This window comes from Neophocaena asiaeorientalis, unplaced genomic scaffold (genome assembly GCF_003031525.2).
Source record: "Neophocaena asiaeorientalis asiaeorientalis breed wild unplaced genomic scaffold, Neophocaena_asiaeorientalis_V1.1 scaffold733, whole genome shotgun sequence".
NCBI lineage: Eukaryota > Metazoa > Chordata > Mammalia > Artiodactyla > Phocoenidae > Neophocaena > Neophocaena asiaeorientalis.
In genome coordinates this window covers 155,254-175,190 of record NW_020172687.1, presented here as the reverse complement: position 1 = coordinate 175,190, position 19,937 = coordinate 155,254, and the positions used below count along the sequence as shown (strand labels likewise).

At 46.9% G+C, this 19,937-nt stretch overlaps 2 protein-coding genes across 2 annotated transcripts in view; both read right to left on the bottom strand.

Moving 5' to 3' along the window:
* Nucleotides 1-738: 738 nt before the first annotated feature.
* LOC112396255 (acidic mammalian chitinase-like) lies at nucleotides 739-15,747 on the bottom strand. The gene is given in 15 exon segments (XM_024739937.1): nucleotides 739-965; nucleotides 2,500-2,612; nucleotides 2,614-2,639; nucleotides 3,527-3,643; nucleotides 4,481-4,666; nucleotides 5,538-5,592; nucleotides 5,594-5,650; nucleotides 6,108-6,232; nucleotides 7,402-7,567; nucleotides 8,064-8,088; nucleotides 8,091-8,119; nucleotides 9,448-9,649; nucleotides 9,748-9,917; nucleotides 11,354-11,502; nucleotides 15,589-15,747. Coding segments are annotated over 15 exon segments (1,806 nt in total).
* A 1,485-nt stretch (nucleotides 15,748-17,232) lies between these two features.
* Nucleotides 17,233-19,937, bottom strand: part of CHI3L2 (chitinase 3 like 2) — a 13,693-nt gene continuing 10,988 nt past the window's right edge. Inside the window, 2 exon segments of the mRNA XM_024739936.1 lie at nucleotides 17,233-17,376; nucleotides 18,169-18,285. Of these exon segments, the coding sequence (XP_024595704.1) occupies nucleotides 17,233-17,376; nucleotides 18,169-18,285 (261 nt within the window).

Genomic DNA, 19,937 nt, shown 5'->3' with positions numbered 1-19,937 from the left:
ATGCCGTCCTGAAGATGGCAGGAGCGAAACCTCCCACCCTGCTGTAAGCTGCCTTTTCTTTCCACTTTCTTGATACCTTCTCTGAGGGTACATTCAGGTGTAGTGTGGCAATAAAGATGAAAATGAATTAATATTGTTTTAAGTTAGCTAATTTTGCAATTATGCCAATGGCCTTTGTTTCTAGCCTCACAGGTGTGGAAGTGGAGTGTGTGGACCATCCTACAGGTGGCCCTCATGCTCTGTCTTCAAACAAGTATGGTTTGCTTGGGTTGTTTAGCCCTGGAGTTGGGAGATGAGTTAACCTGGTAAAGGAAGAGTTCCTGAAGGAGGTGATGCAGTAAATTGTGTTCTGAGTCCAACCACTTTTCTAGGTTCTTCTGCAAGACACTTTGGAGGCATATTTGTGGGAAAGAACAGAATGAGAGATCAAATCTCCCTTGATCTCTCTTGACCCTAGAGCCTCTCATTTCTTCTCCCCTTCTGCCTCAAGAGGAGCCCAGAACACCAGAACTTCTCACGGAAATGCTCAGAGAGGTCCCAGACACTACCCATCCTTGTCTCCCAGCCCCAACCTCTGGAGACCTCTGGGAAGCAAGAAGGTAAGGCTTCTGTTTTACACACAGGGGAGTATCACGTAGATTTACAAATCAAAGTAGACAACTTGGTAGTCTGAGGCAAAACTTCCATTTAATCATCCTTCTGTCCTACAGTCCCCAATGGATCCCACAAGCAGATGGCTTAAATCCAGTTACAGCAAGAGCAGCTGGTGTCAAAGACCAGGCCTGTCTGACAAGCCTCCTTGTAGGTACATCCATCCACACAGTTGTAGAAGGTGCACTTGCTGGTGGGGCTGGGATAGAGACCGTTGGACTCTCCAGCACAGAATCCGCTCTCGCCAGTGCTGCCACTCCCGGGAACCACAGTGTTGGTGGGGGAGCCCATGGTAGAGGTGGGCACTTTGCAACCTGAGAGAGTAAGAAAAGGGCCCCATAGGTTCTGGGGTGGACTACTTTCCCAGCATGAGTGTTGTATCTGTAGTGTCACTGGGGGTTCCTCATCTTATCTGAACCAGTGGTTAAATGCTCTGGGCCTGAATCAGTGATACCCAAGTTCACAGCCCAGCTCTGCTATGAGCTATGTGACCACAAACAAGTGACTAACTTCTCTGAGCCTCAATTTCCTCCCTTAAATGATGACATACTAGTACTATCTCTTAGAATTATTACATAAAGCATTTTCCCATGTGTATGCTGTATAAAATAGTAAGTGCTACAGAATAATTTGCTTTGTTTTTATTTTATTTTTAAGAGGAAAGTAATGTTTATTTATCACCTAAATGCTTGTCCAAATACTATGTTCCATAACCCCCCAAAATCCTACAAAGCGGAAGAATTTTAAAGATTATTTTATTCATGTCAGCTAAGGTGAGAACTGAGATTCAAAACTAGTTCTAACTTGAGTTCAGAGCCTGTGTTATGCCTACTACACTGTTGTCTTTCTTTTTTAAACCACTTTATTAGGTATGATTGACATACAAAGTGTTTACATACAACTTGATGGGTTTGGAGATAAGTACACATTGCGATTATCACAATCAATGTCGTAAACATACCCATCACCTCCAGAAGTCTCCTCCTGTCCTCGTTATTTATTATTATTTTTTGTGGTAAGAACACAAGATCTACCCTTCCAGCAAATTTTTAAGTATACAATATAGTATTCTTAACTACAGGCACTATGTTGTATGGTAGATCTCTAGGATTTATCCATATTGTAAAACTGAATCTTGCACCCTTTGACTAATACCTCCCTGTTTCTCCCTCCCTAGTTTTTATGTTTAAGTAGACTACACCTGTCTCCAAGAGCATCTGTGAGGATAACTTAAAATCTGAAAGAACCAGCAGAATTGACACGGTCCAGCAGTCAGCACTGGCTGTCCGCATGTCTTCCTGGCCCCTTCTGCTTTCTGCACTTGCCCAGGCCTTTGGGTCTGGAGCAAAGCTGTGTGCTGAGACTAATCGTAATTCTGCTCCTCACTTCAGGGAATGGGCCAGCTGGACCCCTTCAGGGTTCTCCTTCTCTCTTCCCTCTCCTCACCACCTAACTTTGCCATCTCTCCCTTGCCTTGTCTTCTCTGCTCCACAAAGTTCCTAAAGGCTGGAGCTGGACAGACAGGAAAAGGAACAAGGCTTTTGTGGTCCTCTCTCTACCCAGGCTCTGGAATGTTCTCCAGGAGCTCCTTGAACAGCTCTACAAGGAAAGCCCTTGGGAACAGGGATGGGCCTTTCTCTCTCACTCAGGGGCTGTCCCTTAGCAGCCACCTGAGTCTCTCTTTCTGGGTCCCAAATGCCAGTTTCCTGTGGACATGCTAGGATAGGTGGAAGATCTGAAGGAGGCTTTCTTTGAGGCCAGACTGGGAGGAGCTCTGGATAGTCTTTTCTTCCTCCTTAATGTCTAGTTTGTTACCTCGTGGCTGGTAGGTGGTGCTTCACTACTTACTGGGAGTGGAGACACTGAGTGCAGACTTGAGGGCATGCATGAAAGGGTATTTGCCTTGTCCACAGAAAGTGCCCGTGAAGTCATCCAAGCCAATGTTCCAGACCATGGACCCCCAACTTGTTATTCAGCAGCCACTCACCCTGTGGGAGAGAATCGGGGGCACTGTGGGATGTCCTTGCACAAGCGCAAGGAGTGACTCCAGCAGGATGACGGGGAAGGCCATGATCCAGCCATGGAGAGGAGGGAATGGGAGAGTGGCTTTCCCACAGAGACTCTGAGGGACTCATGGACATATTTGTAGACAAGGAGAGATCTTAGGACTACCAAGTCAGAGAGAATGAGTCTCTCCCCTGCTCTCTGTTATCACCAAACACCTTCTGAGAAGGCTTGTCTGAGTTGGAGCTTGGGTGGGTTGTGATGTCAAAAGAGATACAGGGCCCTTCACCTGGCAAGTGTCTGGGCAGAGAGACAGGGCTCCTGATGGGGAGGTATAGGGTGAAGGGCTTTGGGGCTGGTAAATAGTAACCACCCAGATATGAGCATGTAAAGGCCAGTGGGCAGAAGCCTAATGGCTCCAAGGATCTCTTGCCTCCCGATGTGGGTTCCTCCTGTATGAAGTTACTGTATGCAGGAGAGGAGCAAAGGAGAGGAAGAAACTGATCTACACCATGGCCCTCGGGGTGGAAGAGTGCCTAATTCAGGAAGCACGAATCAGAGCGCTGGATCAGGAGCAGAGCAGAGCAGGGAAAGGGGCCAAAAGGGAGTCTCCAGGAGTGGGCGTGGGGGCCGAGGACGGGAAAGCACAGGAGCTGAGGGAAGGGAGGAACTAGCTGCAACTTCCCAGAAGCAGAGGGGCTGTTCCAACCACCGAGCTCTACAGCTGGGCCACCAGCTCCCTTGAGACCTCAGGGCCACCCTGGGTCTTGCCTTACCTCTCTTAGGTGTTCTCTTATAATTCAAATGCACTTGGAGGGCAGGTTCCCTACCTCTCCCAACTGTGCAGAAGGAAGGGTGTGGAGGGCTTTACCTTGAGGGTGAAGCTCTTGGGATTGGCATATCCAATCCACTGATTCCCCTTGTAGGCATAGGGCACCTCCTGGGGAGTGTTCCACACCTCGGTGGCTCCTTTCAAGAAGGAGCAGACCTGGGCAGGAGGACAAATCACGGCTCAGATGCACCTGCCTATGTTTGGCTCACATCTCCCTCCTCCCTCCCTTTATTTTCTGGAATATACTCCTCTCCCCATCTCTCTTTGCTGGAAATAAGAGCTCATGGTTCCAGTTTCACCCCAGCTCCCCTGCTTTCCCTCTTGTGGGTGGCACAGTGGAAAGGGCACTGGCTGGAAAGACAAGACCTAAATCCCAGTCCTGGGTCTGCCAATACCCATCTGTGAGACAAGGGACAGGGCAGCTTCTTTGTGCCTTGTGGCCCAGTTTCCCTTTGAAACGTGTTTTCCTGTTTCTCTTATTTGAAAGAATCTTTGCCAAAAAGAGCCAAGAGCCAACAAGGGGGTGATAACACATAATGTTTAGGGTCTGAGATTCTGGTGCTGGACAATTTTAGTTTGAATCTTAGCTCTGCCACTTACAAGTTCTGTGACCCTGAGCAAGTTTCTTAATCCCTCTGTGCCTCTGTGTCTTCTTGTGTAAGAGGATAAAATCAGCACCTCACTGTTGTGAGGGTTAAATAGGATGATATATAAAAATCACTGAGAACAGAGCCTGGCTATACATTTGGACTCGGTAAATGTTAACCACTACTAGCATGAAAGATGCACATTTACTCTAAAAGGTTAAAATTTGAGATGTTTTATCAATAGTTCATTCTACCCTTTCCTCCTTACCACATACACTCAGAGCTGGCAACAATGGGGTACCCTGTATTAGAAATCAGAGTATAAATTCTTTCTCTTTAGAAGTATCTATGATCCTGTAGAACAGAAAGTGAATCCCTCTGCTCCTCCGGCCCTCTGGGACATTACCTCAAAGTAGGCAAGACTCCCAGACTCCTGAGTGTAGGACCTGGCAGTCCCAGGGCCAGAGGTTGGAGCATCCAGGCCATGGCTGGCAGGGTTAGTGAGAGTGAAGGTACTGGCATAAGCCCCAAAGCCCACTATCAGCTCCTCAGCAGGCGCACCTTGGTTCTTCCAGTAGTTCATTGCATAATCCTAGAGGCAAGGTAAGGAACATATTACTGTACTTAAAAAGCAGCTGAGGATATGCCCAGAGGCCTGTGGAATAGCCAACATTTTCTACCCAATTTCCTGGCCACTTCAGACATAGCCTGCAGTCCAGACCCTTCCACAGCCCAACCTCACAGAAAGGAAAGTGGTACCCTTCCTTCTGGAACTGGGTGTTAGAGGCAGCGTCAGTCAAGAGGTATAATACTTAGGTAGCAGGGCCCAGTGTCAACTGGGAATGAAATGTTCCACTGTCCTCCTTCCCCTCATGCTGGACTTGGCATTTGGGATGGGACTGGAGTTCAGCTATGCATCCTCTTGTTTTCCCAACTTGTGAAATATAGCAGCTCAGAATTGTTTGAGCATGGGGTATGCTCCTGGGAGACTTTCCCATGCCAATTTTTATATCTCTGGTTGCATTCTACACTGAAATCACATCTAGCCAACTTACACACCTACTAATCATTAAGAAGATTTATTATTACAGCTGCCTATGCCATACAAGTTAAGAAGATACATCTTATGGGATGGGGAGAAAGTGGAAGGGAGGTGAGGAAGATTAGGAGCAAGATAGATCATGAAATGTGCTCCTAGCATCAATGACAATGATAGTTAAGTTATTTTTTCAATGTTTGGGATTATTGCAAGCCACTATTCTGCTTCCTTTGGTGTGAAAGATGAATGGGTACAATTAATCATAGGAAAAAGGAAGCAGGCAACATGAACTGGGTTAAAAAAGGTCACCATCTTTATCTTGGCCATCAAGCTTCCTCAGCCTCCCTTTTGGTCCTTGGCCAGGGATCCCATGACATGCTTTGAAAATATCCATCAGAATTAGCTGTCCCAAACCCTTACTCACCACACTGAAGTATTTGTAGTCTCCCTTGTCATTGGGTCCTGCAAACAGGGGGCAGGAAGCCATCCCAGGAGCCCCTGAGGTCATAGGTCATCACATTGATGAGGTCCATGTACCTTGGGTTGTTGGGGGTAGGATACAAGAGAAGAAAAATGATCCAGAGGAAATCATAGTCTCCATCCCACTCCCCCTAAAGCTCCTAGTCCCTACTGAATGTGTTGTTTGTAATTACATCATGAAGGAATATGCTTTATTGTTCTTTATTTCATTCTCTCTCACCTTTATTTGAAAAATTGATATATGGAAGGCATACAATCCATAATCAATATCTGGCTGCACTCAGACCTTCAGGTCTTGTAGAAGTTTGAAACTCACCTAACCTTTTCCAAATAGCCTTTTATCATTGAGAATTTTGGCTGGCTTCCCATGTCTCTCTCTCAGGCTTTGGGGTCATCTTATTCTTTGGGACAGAACCCTCTCTCTCCAAGGTACCTGAGCATTGGCTAATCTATGGGGCAGGTCTCAGAGTTACTTAGCTCTAAATTTGGGTTCCTGGGCTTGGAGTTTACTTACTTTGACATCTCGGGGATCTGGTAGGCAGTTTCAATGGTACCTTTTCCAGCTGACACAGCAGCAGAAGTCAACAACCTAGGCTTGTTGCTCTGGGTGGCTTCGTGCTCAAAAGCCTCATACATTTCCTGTGAAACAGAGGACCCTGGACTCAGGCTGCAAGGACCAATGAACGTTTGACGGGGTCATGATTCTTACAAAGAAAGCTGAAAAGTGTTCAGCTTAGAGTTCTTTGCTTCAAAAACTGTTGTTGGGGGGCTTCCCTGGTGGCGCAGTGGTTGAGAATCTGCCTGCCAATGCAGGGGACACGGGTTCGAGCCCTGGTCTGGGAGGATACCACGTGCCACGGAGCAACTGAGCCCGTGAGCCACAACTACTGAGCCTGCGCATCTGGAGCCTGTGCTCTGCAGCAAGAGAGGCTGCAACAGTGAGAGACCCGTGCACCGTGATGAAGAGTGGCCCCGGCTTGCCACAACTAGATAAAGCCCTCGCACAGAAACGAAGACCCAACATGGCCCAAAATAAAAATAAATAAAAAAACAAAACAAAACAAAAAAACTGTTATTAGTCTCTGGGAACAACAATGAGTTGTCTCCCGAAAACTTGTACTGAGGGAAATTTGGTGACCCTCTAAGAGTAACAAATAATGTCCAGAGCAGAAAAATAAAAAAAGAAAGCTTATATATGGACAAAAAATAAAAATGGCTCTTAGCTTTACAGACTATATATGATTAAATCTAACAATTGGAAAAATCAATCATGGAAGAAGAGGAAATAAGAGTAACGACGCAATCATTGGTGCTCAATCAAGCTGCCCAGGGGAGAGGACACTCTGGACCAACAACTTTATGTCTGGCCCTGGTGGCAAGAGCACCTCCTCGCTGGAAGCATCTGCTTCTACCTACCAGAGTGAAGGGCCATTGAACATCTCAGTCTATAACTAGATCACCTTGCCCTACATGCTGCCCCCAAGGAAGGACCTGTCTGAGGACTATTTGACTTCCCATAGCTGTGCTTAGAACATGAATGTTTCAGACTCCTTGGCAGATTTCTTACTGTAAATAAATTAACTTTCATGCTCCCCTATACTAGTCTCTATAACTTGGCCCTACAAGTTTTCCCTGAAAGAAAAATCTGATCTTACACTAAAGAAATCAGACTTTGAGCCAGAAGAGCTGAGATTCACACCCTCAGGTGTATTTAGCCTCTCTCAGAGCCCCTCATCATATAGAGGTCTTCTCCCCAGTCCATTGTGGACCAGATCCTATGTTCTTTGGACACAGGGAAGGTGGGTCACCTTCAACAGGACAGTGAAGAGCTGCTTGGTGTCAGCTGGGCTGCCACAGTTGACAGGATACTCCCAATCAACGTCCAGCCCATGGAAGTTGTACTTCCTCAGAAACCATATGGCTGACTGGATGAAGGTCTGGTGGTTCTCAGCAGTGGCCACCATGTTGGAGAATCTGGAGCCAGCAAGTCATTATCATCTTAGTGGCAGTGATGGGCTTCAACGTGGACTCTCTCAAGGGCAGGATTCTATTATGCGACACTTGGGGCTGAGGTAGGGGTGGGGTGGCGGGACACAGGAGGAAACAATAGTGGTCTAAGCTCCTGGGTCCTCTGTCTTGTCACTTAGCCTCCTATTTGTCCAGATGCATATTCAGTTATTCAGACATTCATTTGACATTTGGTAGTGCTGGGATATAGTGGTGAATACAATAGAGTTTCTGCCCTGGAGGAGCTCCTATAAAGGAAGGTATAGATAAGTAGATAGGCAGGTGGTAAGAGCTGTGATAAAGGAAGGACAGACTTCAAAGAGAGCTCTGACCAGAAGGTTATAGGATATCTAAATTGATACCTGAAGCCAGAGGCCACCCACTTCAGAGAATTCAGAGCCCTTGGAGTTTGGAAGAGACTGAGTAATCTGGGAGCGATTCCTCTGTGAATGCAAAGTCTTACCCCTGGGTTCCAAAGTTCCAGCCCCAACAGATAGCAGGGTTTTCAGTCCCCTGTTGCTGGAGATAGAAAGATCCCAATGTAAATAAAATTCCACAGGCAAGGAGATGTCATCTGCTGGTCAGTCTCTCTACCCTCGTATCCCACACCTGAGCAGCGCCAGGCCTACCCCGTTACCAGTCTCTGATCTCGCACTGGGAGCAGAGCTCTCTGTAGGAGCAAAGTACTGTCTTACTCTGGGTACCTCCAGGACATAGTATAAATGCTCATTGAACAGGTTCCTGTTCCTGGCCTTGCCAGTGAGCTGGTGGATCCTGATTCAACAGGAAGCTTCAGGGGAAGACAAGGCAGGGCATCCTAGGGAGGATGGAAAAACCTAAAAGTAGTCCCTTAGCACAGATGGTAGAGGGGCTGGAGCTGCCAGGATACACTAGACCAGAAAGCTGAAAGTCTGAGACTCTTAAAGGAAAGAACAAGGAATAGAGGCAGTAGAAGTATCTACCATTTACTGAGTGCCTACCAAATGCCCGGTACTTATACATGCATGGCTTCTGTCACCCTTACAATCCCAATAGGCAGGAACTATTAATCTCACTTTGCCCTTTAAGTGATATTCAGAGAGCTTAAGCAATCTGTTCCAGATCACCCAGCTACTAAGGTTGGCAGAGCCAGGATTTAAACCTAACTCCTCTATTCCATGGTGTCTCCCAGCAGGCACCCAGGTCCTGTGAGCTTGATCTTAAAAACTACCCACTGGATTCCCAACTGGACCAAAGTGTCAATTAACCTATCTGATAAACTGATCAGGCATTCCTGAGTTCTGCCACTTACTAGTTCTGTGGGCAACGGAAAGCTTTTAACCTCTCTACAAGTGCAGTTTCCTCAAGCTTAAAATATCTTTTAAACTTTAACATGCCTACTTCCTAGTGTTTGTCGTGGCGGTTAAAAAAATAATAAATGAAAAGCACCTAGCATAATGTCTGGCTCGCCCAATTCATTGGTAGCCACTCAGTACATGTGCTAAGTGTTTAACTGGCACGAGAACCATCTCAGGTTAAATTGGCAGCTAGCCCATAGGTTGGTGTGGGTCTGTACTGCAACATGGCAACCTCCAGGGGACTGTATTCACAATGAATCCCTTGTGGATGGCAACTCATGGGACACATAACATTCAATGCAAAGGATCTGCTGAGAAAATAATCCAGACAAATGACAGCAACCTGCCTCTCCTAGGGAGAATGATGCCAATAGCTCTGCCAATGAGGCATGAGAGTGATTGCAAACAGGACTCAAAGACTAGGCATTCTGGTGTTGGTGTCTCTAAGGACTTCTGAAAGACCCATGTGAAAACCTCCAACCCAGCCCAGAGCCCAAGCCCAGAACTCACTAGTGCTTGAGGCCATTGATGCTGGCATAGAGGGTCTCATCATTCCACTCAATGGTTGTCATCTGGTTGTTGGTCATGCCAGTGAAAGCAAAGATGATGTGTGTGCAGAGACAAGGGTCCACATTCTCGGGCATGTAGTGGCCAATCCCAGGACGGTACTGGCTCCAATTGGTAAAGTAACAGACAATTTTGGTTGCTGTGCCTGGAACGGCAGGGAAATAAGAGATGGCCCCTTCCCTGACTAATATCCCTTGTCCCCAGGGCACCCTGGTACACCCCATCCTCACATGGGGCAATTGCCCAGCTGCAGCAAGAGGGCCAGCCCTAAAGAAGAAAAGAGATCTTGGTCAGAGGGTAGCAGGGTCATTCTTTCCCTGGCTGACCTGGGACAGCACTCGGCAGTAAATGGAGAAGGGGAGCTGGGGCCTGGTGCCCCCTCTGCTCTATAAATCCTTTCCCGACATGGACCCCTGCATGATGATTTCAGGGAAAGTAGCTAATGTAGGCACTCGGTGAGCTACCTGGAAGCTCAGATGATAGGGAGCAGTTCAGGAACCAGGAATACATGTTGTTATTCGTTCAACAAACTCATATTAAGTACTGAGTTCTGAAGACAAAAAGAAAAACTAGACAAACTCCCTGCCCTCAGAGAACTCTGAGCCTGGTGGGGAAGTCAAACCCGTAAGCACAACCAAACCTCAGCTCAATGCAATGAGACAAGTGTTAAAATTGAGATATGCACAGGATATTATAGAAAACAAGTCAGGGAAGACTTCCCAAGAGAGGTGACATTGGGACTGGGCTCTCTGTTCTCCCTCTAGGCTCCTTTGGGATTTGTGCTTTCTTATCCCTATCACGGCATGTTTCACCCTGAAAGCACTAATTGTTTATTGGTCTGCCCACTAGAATATGAACTCCCTGAGGGCAGGGACTGTGCTTACACCGCTGAATCCCTACTACCCAGCCCAGTGCCTGGCACATGGTCAACTCTCTGTCCATATGTATTGAATGAACAGACCCTAAAGATAAACCAAAGTGGTGGAGAAGGGCAGAGGAGGCACCAGAGGTGGAGAAGGAGAGGGCAGGCAGAGGGCCCCCTCAGGTAGCCATACCCTTCACACTAAGGACTAGAACTCACTTTTCCAGAACCAGTTTCACTCTACTTCTCAACTGAAATTATGCTCCTAAATTTTATTTCCATCCAAGCTACCCAGTTGTACCCAGGATGCGCTGTGCTATCTGACTCAGTGACCATTCTCATTGGGCTCCTACCCACAGTTGCGGCGTCATCTCTAGGGATGAGTTAGCACTGGAGGAACTGCATTAGCTCTTTAAGGTCTTGTCTGCCTCTCTCCCTGGAACCCTCACACCTATCCCCAAAGTACACAATCAGAAAAAGCTCTGCCCCATCCAGTTTTCTGCTAACTGTTCCTGTTAGTTGATTAATCCTTGGTCAAGTGTATGCACTGAGTTCCCGCTCTGTGGCTGGCAGTGAGGAGGCATCACAGAGCATCAGAACTAGAATGGCTAGCCCAGGAGTTGAGGAAGATGGTGGAAGAGTAAGACGCGGAGATCACCTTCCTCCCCACAGGTACATCAGAACTAGAATGGCTAGCCCAAGTCTTCCATCACCCTACATGGGGAAATGGCCTTGTCCTGATTCACCAGAGTTATCCATTTTCTTTCCCATCTGAAGCCCTTGGGTGATTAGCAGGCCCTTCCTTCCTCTTCCTCTCCCTCTCTTCCTTCCTTCCTTCCCCACTATGTTATGAACCCAAGGAATCTGCAAGAGAGAAAGGGGACAAGGAAGCCTTGGAGCATAGAGAGTGAGGGTGGAGGTAGAATAAATAGAGGAGAAAAGGCAGATACTCTGAAAGCTCACCTGGGCCACCTGGGACAGACTCACCGGCAAGAATCAGCAATTTCCCCTTTTTGATGGGAAGTGCTCATTGTGAGTTCCAGGGCTGAATGATCACTCGCCAGCTTTTTATAGGGAACACTGGAGGCCTTGCCACCCCGCACCTGGCTCCCTTCAGCAAGCAAGTCTCCCTTCCTCTGACCCAGGAATAAAGGGGTAGCAGGGGACACATGGCTCCCAATTATCCTCTGAACCTTACCTGTGTTTTCCTTCTTAGGTAATCAACCCCAAGACACAATGGAGACTCGGTAAGAACAGACATAAAAGGTTATTGACTGAAGGTACGTTTAGGAAAATGGTATATCTGGCACATGTATAAGGCTGGTCTAGGGTTCAAAGTCATTACAGGTCCCAGTAGGCCCTACATGTCCAAAGAGACCATCTGAACTCTAGGGGATGAGTATGGACAAGGGAAGTGAGGCTGCCATTTGACCAGGATTTATCGCTGGCCAGACAAGGGTAGGCAGCCCTGCCCAGCCTCCAACTCCTTGAATCCATCGTAACAATAGCTGTCAGGTAATGGCTACCAGTTTGTGAGGTTTCACCAAGTTTGCAGTGAGAAAGCATCACTTTTCAAACCTGCTTCCATTTAACTGAAGGTTGCCTGGTTTTCAGAGGATGGAGGAAATTCACGGGGTGCAGACATTTATAGTTAGGCTTTGCTTCAGACGGGAGAAGCAGCAAGTCCTGGGACAAGGCCCCAGGGAGCCATAAAAATCAGAGCAAAGACAGCAGCAAAAATGTCCATGGATTGAAGCACTGAGAATCACAGTGTTTTAGGACCTGCCTCCCTCCCTCCACTCCACTCCCAGGCTAACTGCCCAGACAGAAGGGGATGCACCTACAGGAAGCCCACTATGAGGCCACATCACAGATGTCCAGACCATGTCTCAGGGTCACTCAGCCTCAGAAGGCAATGAGAGGAGCAAAGGTGTGGTTTTACCTCTGGCATTGACACCAGCCCCAGGACACACACTGAGTCTGACTAAAATCCCAGTTGGGGGCTTCCCTGGTGGCGCAGTGGTTGAGAGTCTGCCTGCCGATGCAGGAGACACGGGTTCGTGCCCTGGTCCGGGAAGATCCCACATGCCGCGGAGCGGCTGGGCCCGTGAACCATGGCCGCTGAGCCTGTGCATCCGGAGCCTGTGCTCCGCAATGGGAGATGCCACAACAGTGAGAGAGGCCCGCGTACCGCAAAATAAATAAATAAAATAAAATAAAATAAAATAAAATCCCAGTTGGGACGGGTGGCACTGCTGGTTGCACTCCAGGCAACACCTGCTGCTTAGAGACCTGCTAGGTGAGTGTTCAAGGTCTGCTGAAAGATGCTGATCAGACCTTTGGGAACTTCTAATCCAGACCCATTTAAGGGCAATCTGGGTTCACAGAGAATACAGGAATGGCTCCTACAGATTTAACATAAGTATGATGGGCTGCTGGCAATCCCATGGCTGTTATCCTTCCCAGGTCTTTGACTCAGTTGGCCTCTAGTCATTGACTGCCAAGCACTTGAGGCGTTAACTATCTGGAATTGGCCCAGTCTTGAAAATGGTAATAACAGCTCACATTCATTCAGCACGTGCAATGTGAGAGATGATTAAGTCATTTAATCCTCAAATCAACCCTTTGAGGCAAATTATTGTCGTCCCTTTTACAGACTGGGGAAACTGAGATTTAAGGGAAATGAATGAACTGTCTAAGGTCACACTGAGAATAAGTAGAGCTGAGACCCAAGCAGAGACAGCCTGCCTCTGGGACCTGGGTTCTCTTGCTCCACCATCCCTCACCCATACCACCCTATACAACCGGCACATACGGCTCCTCTTTGGCAGAGGACTCCTAGCCTTAAAAAGTCTCCTGAGAGAAGTTGTCTGGGGTGGGGGGGGTGGGTAGGAGGTTGATCAGAGTTCCTCTCCAATCTCAGCTAAACAGAAGGCCCTAATCTCCTTAATCTACTCCTGGATATTTGCAAAGCAAAGGGTTCTCTCCTCACAGCAGGTGTGAGAAAGGAATCCATAGAGTTCAGGGCTTGGAGCCCAAGACATAGACCTTTGATGGACTCTTGGGCTACATGCGAGGCCAAGGTAACTGTGTTGGACAGCTGTCCATGATAATCAAAGTAACAACAGACACAAATAATGTTTTTGATGTGTCACGTACTAGCCTAAATTCTTTGCAAATATTACCTTACTTACCCCTCGTATCTCCGGCAGCAGGCACGCTTATTATCCCCATTTTACAGAGAAGAGTGGAGCACAGAGAAGGTAAGCAACTTGGCCAAAGTCACACAGTAAGTTAGTGACAAAGCCAGGATGTGAATCCACGCAGTCTGACTCCTGACTGTGCTCTTAATCATTTCACTCTTCTGCTTCTCAAGAACGCAACAACCTGAGGAAGCAAAGGACTGAGCCAGAGTTAGAAAACCAGAGAGGTACCCCAAACAACGTATACCTTATAGTAAGAAGACCTGAGCTCTGGGGCAGCATTCAGGGGGCCTTGGGCACAAAGTTCCCCCTAGTCTCCAGCAGCGTTTGCCACCCCTGTTTTTTCATATGTACATCTAATGTTTTCTCAACCATAAAGGAGTAAATCCCCTAGTACTCCCACTCTCACCCACCTTCGGATCACGTAGCCACCTCTAAGCCCCTTCATCTGCAGAAATTCTGGTGCTGAGGCAGGAGATAGATGGGTTCCAGGCTAGGCATTTACAACTAGCCTCCTGTTTACATTTCTTGAGGAAGGAGGCATGTGGGCTCTAGACCAGATACTTACAACCAGCCTCCTGTTTGCCCTTCGAGATGGAACTAACAACAGGAACAGGGTAAATAGCTGGACTTTGCCTCCTGTGGACACTTTAAGATAACAGTTATGGCAGGGACAGAGAGGGTTAAACCCTGCTTGAGTAAAAGATCAAGAGGTCACGTATTTCCCTCCTTGGGTCAAGGGAGATACTGCATATGCACAGAAAGACTCCTTGTTGGTCAAACAGGAGGGGGCACCACCCCAGAATAGGTGCTGCCAAGGCCCCCCATAGGCCTCTTGGCTGGAATCCATCTTGGAAAAAGTAGTGCACACCTGTTGGGGAGGGGCCTAGGACAGGTCAGGTGTGGAAAAAGAAACCAGGTAGTTGGCCACAGGTAAACAAAGACCCGGAAGAACTGCCCGATATAAATGACTTAACCGCCTCTTTACTGCACTCCTCATTAAGGAGGACGCCCACACCCTTTCTCTCCTGGTGTGTATCTTTGCCCTGCTTCTTTCTTAACTAAACAAACTGTTTCTCTGTGGACTCTCCTATTTGTTGTACTGTGTCTCTAATAATAAACTTTGTACCTGGTTTTACAGTTTTTCCTCCTTGAGAAATACATTTTTCAGTGGGAGCAAGGGCCAGGGGAATTTTGCTTCTAGCCTCTAGCCCCTGGTGGTCTAGGGGCTAGGATTCCTTGTTTTCATCCAGGTTACCCAGGTTCAATTTCTGGTCAGGGAACTAAGATCTCGCTTCAAGCCACCGTTCACTGCTGTCTCTCCGAGATCAGTGCTGCCACCACTTAGATATATGATCTTACATTCCCTGAGCCCCAGTCAACTCATCTGAAAATTGGGCTTAAATGCCCCCTTCATAAGCCATGAGGTTTAAATATACAAATGAAAGTCTTGTTTAAAGTTTAGGATAAGGGACTTCCCTGGCAGTCCAGTAGTTAATACTCTGTGCTTCCACTGCAGGGGACACTGGTTCAATCCCTGGTTGGAGAAATAATATCCCTTATGCCGCGCAGCCAAAAAAAAGAAAAAGAAAGTTTAGGATAAAAATCATTTTTCAATAAGGAAAAGATTGGAAGAGTAGTGGGAGAATGAGGGGAAACACAATTTATCCTGAAATTAGGGTGTCTGAACTCAGAAACAGCCTTAGACTTCAAGCAGTCTTACTCCCTGCTTCGGGCACCATGCTTTAGAGGAAGAATTGCAAACTTTTCCATAAAGGGCCAGAGAGTAATACTTTAGGCTTTGTAGGCCATACCGAATCTGTTGCAAGTTCTTGACCCTGCCACTGTAGAGAGAAAGCAGCCATAGACAATATGTAAACAAAAATGGGCACAGCTGTGTTCCCATAAAATCTGATTTACAAAAAAAATCAGTGCGTTAGATTTGACCCATCGGTCGCAGTTTGCTACCCCCTGCTTTTGATGGCTCCATTCTTGTCCTCTTCCAGCTGCACCCCTCACCGTGAGGTGAGAAGACTGCAGGGCTAGGGGCACATCCACCTGAAGCCCACATCCCTGCTCTTTTAAACCCGAATCCAGATACCCAGGACTCCTGCTCAAATAGCCCAAACAGCCTGTGCCCACTTTCAGGGCCTGCACGGCCCTTTTTCCTGGTCCCATGATCCTGAGTGTGAACCACAATGCTAGTGTGAACACACCTGCTAGAGGATGTGTGTGTGTGTGTGTGTGTGTGTGTGTGTGTGTGTGTGTGTGTGTTGGGGTGGGGTGGGGTGTAGATGAACCTTGGATGCACCGTGTGTATGTGAGGTCCTTGCTCTGTGGGACAGGGATGGAGATGGGAAGAGAAGGGTGTTGCACGTGGGCTGGGAACCAAGAGCACAAGCTGCCGCATGCTGGTGCAGAATTCTGAGGAGTCGGAGAATTCTAAATTCAAACCTGCTCTTTTAGGTCATTGTGAAATCATACTTGTTAAGAATACAAACCATATTTTAATACTTGGCTCATTTAAATATTTAGACATACGATATGCAGGCCTCCATTTGTACCCCAGCCCTGGGTGCCACAAATGGTGAGACAGGACAACCTTATACCAGAAGGTCAAAGATTGCACAAATGAGGCCACACTGACTGGAGCAAATGCTTCTTTTATTGTGCTTCAGGACAACAAGTGAGCAGCTGCAGGAGAACAAAGCCAGGCCCAGTCTGAAGTCTGAGAGAAAGTCAAGGGGTGGCTTGGAGGAGAGACATCTGGAGAGCCTCTTCTAACCTCTGAGAATCTCACTCAGGAATTCCTGCAGAGGAGGGGCAGGCAGCTCCTTGCCTGCTCAGCTACGAGTTAAACCTGGGTACAAAAGAAAGACTATTTCAAAGCCCAAGTCAGTAACCTGAGGCCTGAGTCAATTTACTAAGCCATAGATGTTCAGAGTTGGAAAGCTGCTGCCCAGTCATATAGTCTAGGAGATTTCAAACTGTTCTGGGCCTTTCTCCAGGACAACATGGCCAGTCCTCTCCAGTTGTCTGTCTGCAGTGATTCCCAGTCTCCTGCTCCTCCATTGCAATGGATGTCAGCACAGCTGGTTGGTCAGCAACTGGCTCTCACCTGCACAAGAGGATATGTGTACGATTCACCTGGGGAACCAGGCACCCCGGGATGGAGCAGAGCCAAACCACCTGCCGTTAAGGCAATAGTGGGCTTGGCCATCAATGATGACCATGAGACCTCCTGAATGTCTAAAGTAAGATCAACTGTGGATGTGGAGAGGGAGGGAGCTTTACTAACGACTGAGATTGGCTTTCTTAGCAGTGAGTCGGGGACATAAAATCAGATTTATTCTGATTTAGAAAATTAAAACAGGCTGATGATTTTGTGGTGGAGTCAATGTTTATGCCCACTCTACATGAAAAGAAAGCCCTTAGCTCAGACTGTTCTCAATAAATAGTAACCAAATTATTACTGTTATATTTTTAAAATCTATGGGAAGCCTACCAAAAGGACAGAACCAGCCTAATCAATAAGGAAACAAGGCAGAAGGTCCAAAGGACATAAGAATGGATCAATCCAAATATGTGAAGATGATCTCCCCCAGTCTCCTGTGTCCCACTCTGCCCAGCTCTCCGCCCACTCCCAGCCTGTCCTGGACTCTGTTATCTTCCTAGGGAGCCAAGGTTTCTCTTGACAGCTTGAAAGAGGGGGTAGGAGCCCTGGCTGCAGGATTTGCTGGTAAAGTCATCCATGTCAATGGACCAGATCATGGCCCCTCCCAGGTTTAGATTCTTTAGGAACTGAACCTGAGGGTGGCACAGAAGGGCATACAGAGGTTAGAAGAGACTGTTAAAGGCCCAAGACCCAAGTCAGGTTCAGATGAGGGTTTGAGCTTAGAGTGCAGAAGTCGACTATAGCCTATGGAGTCATGGATTCCCTGAAGGGAAAGGTCACTTAGGGAGGCTTATAAAATGAAGAGAAGGCCACCCACTATTAACCACTTCTCATGGAATAACCACACCCTAGGTTCAGTGTTCTTGGAGGCTCTGAAACACTAGAGGCGCCGGTATGAGGAGCGGGAACTAGGAAGCCGCTAGCAAGATTTGAATTACAATTGGGTTGTCAATTACATTGATGCCTTTGTCCTGCTCTAAGCCTGGAAGGCAAACAAAGGTCTTAGCAAGATCTAAGAACTGGTAGGCTCAGAAATTTGGAGTCTCCTAGAGAGGTAATCCATGAGAAGGACGGAAGGGTTTGTCCTGAGATGATCAACTGGGTGGGTAACTACTCTATATAGGCACCAATGTCTCCTTTGTTCCCTCTCCCTTCTCCTCCTAACTCCTCTCCACTCCTCGCTTCTCCCCTTATTCTTAATTCTTCCTTGAGTCCTTTCCACCTCTCCCACATGTACCATAGGTGCTCACAGGTGTGGCTTAGAGTCACTACTAGGTTTGAGCCCCAGAGGCCACTGGATCCCATCCAAGAATGGAGCCCCAGAGGCTTCTTTCCTTCCACACAGACTACTAAGGCATTTGATCTCACACCCCATTCCCACCTGCATGAGTGTTCTGCTGTCCCAGAGCCTCTTGCCTACCTACCTTGGTCTCCACGCTCTCCACATCATCATAGCTCACCCACTGGTTTCCCTTGACTGCACAGGGAACCTGATGATCCTGGAGCCTCGTGATCTTGACTCCTTTCAGGAAGTGGCAGATCTGGCAGGGGAAGGAGGAACAAGAGGGTCAGTAATGGGTTCTTCTTGAAATTTAGAAATAGAAGGGACAGGTAAGACACTAGGGTCTTGGGGACAACAGAATCTTCACTCCAGGGATCAATGAGAGAAATGACCGGATACAGCATACAGAATGGATGGTCCAAGGTGAACCTTTGGGAATTGTTTGTGCTAAGTCCTCATCAGGGGGAGCCACAAACAGCTAGAGGGCAGACAGTACTTGAGTTCCACATCAGACCTCAGCACTGACCAGTAAATCTTCCTATGTCTTCATTTGCAGAATGGAAACTATTATAATTATGTCTCCTATACACCTATCTTACAATATTGTTGTTAGGATCAAATGAACTAACACTCGTTAGGAAAAAAACAACTTTGAAAACAGTAAAGTGCTTTATAAATATGTAGCATTACAATGACAATCACCATCATTCCCCCCACCTTGTAGATTATCCCTGCTTCAATCCCGCTGCTCTCCCTCTCCCCTTTCCCCTTCCCAATGTGCCTGTGTTGGGATCCCCACTTTTATCATCAGCTATTTTCTCTTTCTGTTAGCATAAGTAAGAGCTACTAAAAGAGATAAATCTTCAGTGGAAAAAAATGTATTTTAAGGTCATGTAGAAAACTCATTTTGGATCTTGCTTACACTTTTTAGATTATTTACACTCACGTTTGCCTCAAAGAGGGTAGAAAATGGAAAGTTGAATATTTAAGCAAATACCAGTTTGTCAAAATTATAATGATCTAGTGTGGTAAACTGAACAATCAAATTAAATTTTCCATGAAATAGGGAACTGTGTATCCAGTGGTCTGTACTAAAATCCTACCAGCAGATTCTGAGCACTGACTTCTCTTATCCCTTATATTAAATGATTCAGTGAGGACTACCATGGTGACCCATGCCCCTTTCCCCCTGCCAACTGAACAAGGTGCCTCAATCATTCCCCTGTGTGAGAAGAGAGGAAAAATTGAACATTACACTCACTGAGTACCTCAGTGGATGCCAAGTCCCTCAGTAGGGGTTTATAGTTTGCCCACGCCAGTGACAAGAGGCTAGACTAGGACTCCAAGGGGAAACCAAGATGTAAGATATTATTCTTTCCTTACCTGATCCAACTCCTTCCCATCCTTCAAGGGCCAGCATGTATCTCTCTTCCCCTGTTACCCATCTTTCAACTCATGACCCTCCACATTGGCCACTTAATCACATCTCATTTTGCAATACCTACATAATTTTATTAACTATTATAGTTATCTTTGGGTTTCTTTTTAAGTTTTTTTTTTTTTTTTGGCCGCACTACACAGCTTACAGGATCTTAGTTCCCCAACCAGGGATTGAACCTGGGCCCTCAGCAGTGACAGCACGGAGTCCTGACCACTGGACCGCCAGGGAATTCCTCATAGTTATCCTGTTTTTAAACTCTTATTTAACTAGGTATATTATGAATGCACTCTACGTTCTTTCCACCTTGACAGTAAGCCCTTTGAGACAAGGATGAAGAATTACTTATGTCTAGCTCTCACAGTACCCAGTCTTTGTGATATGGCAGGGTCCCAAGAGTTTCTGTTGGTTGAATTATTGTTTGATTCTTAGTGTTTCCTATACATTAAAAAAAACTTTTTTTTTTTTTTTTT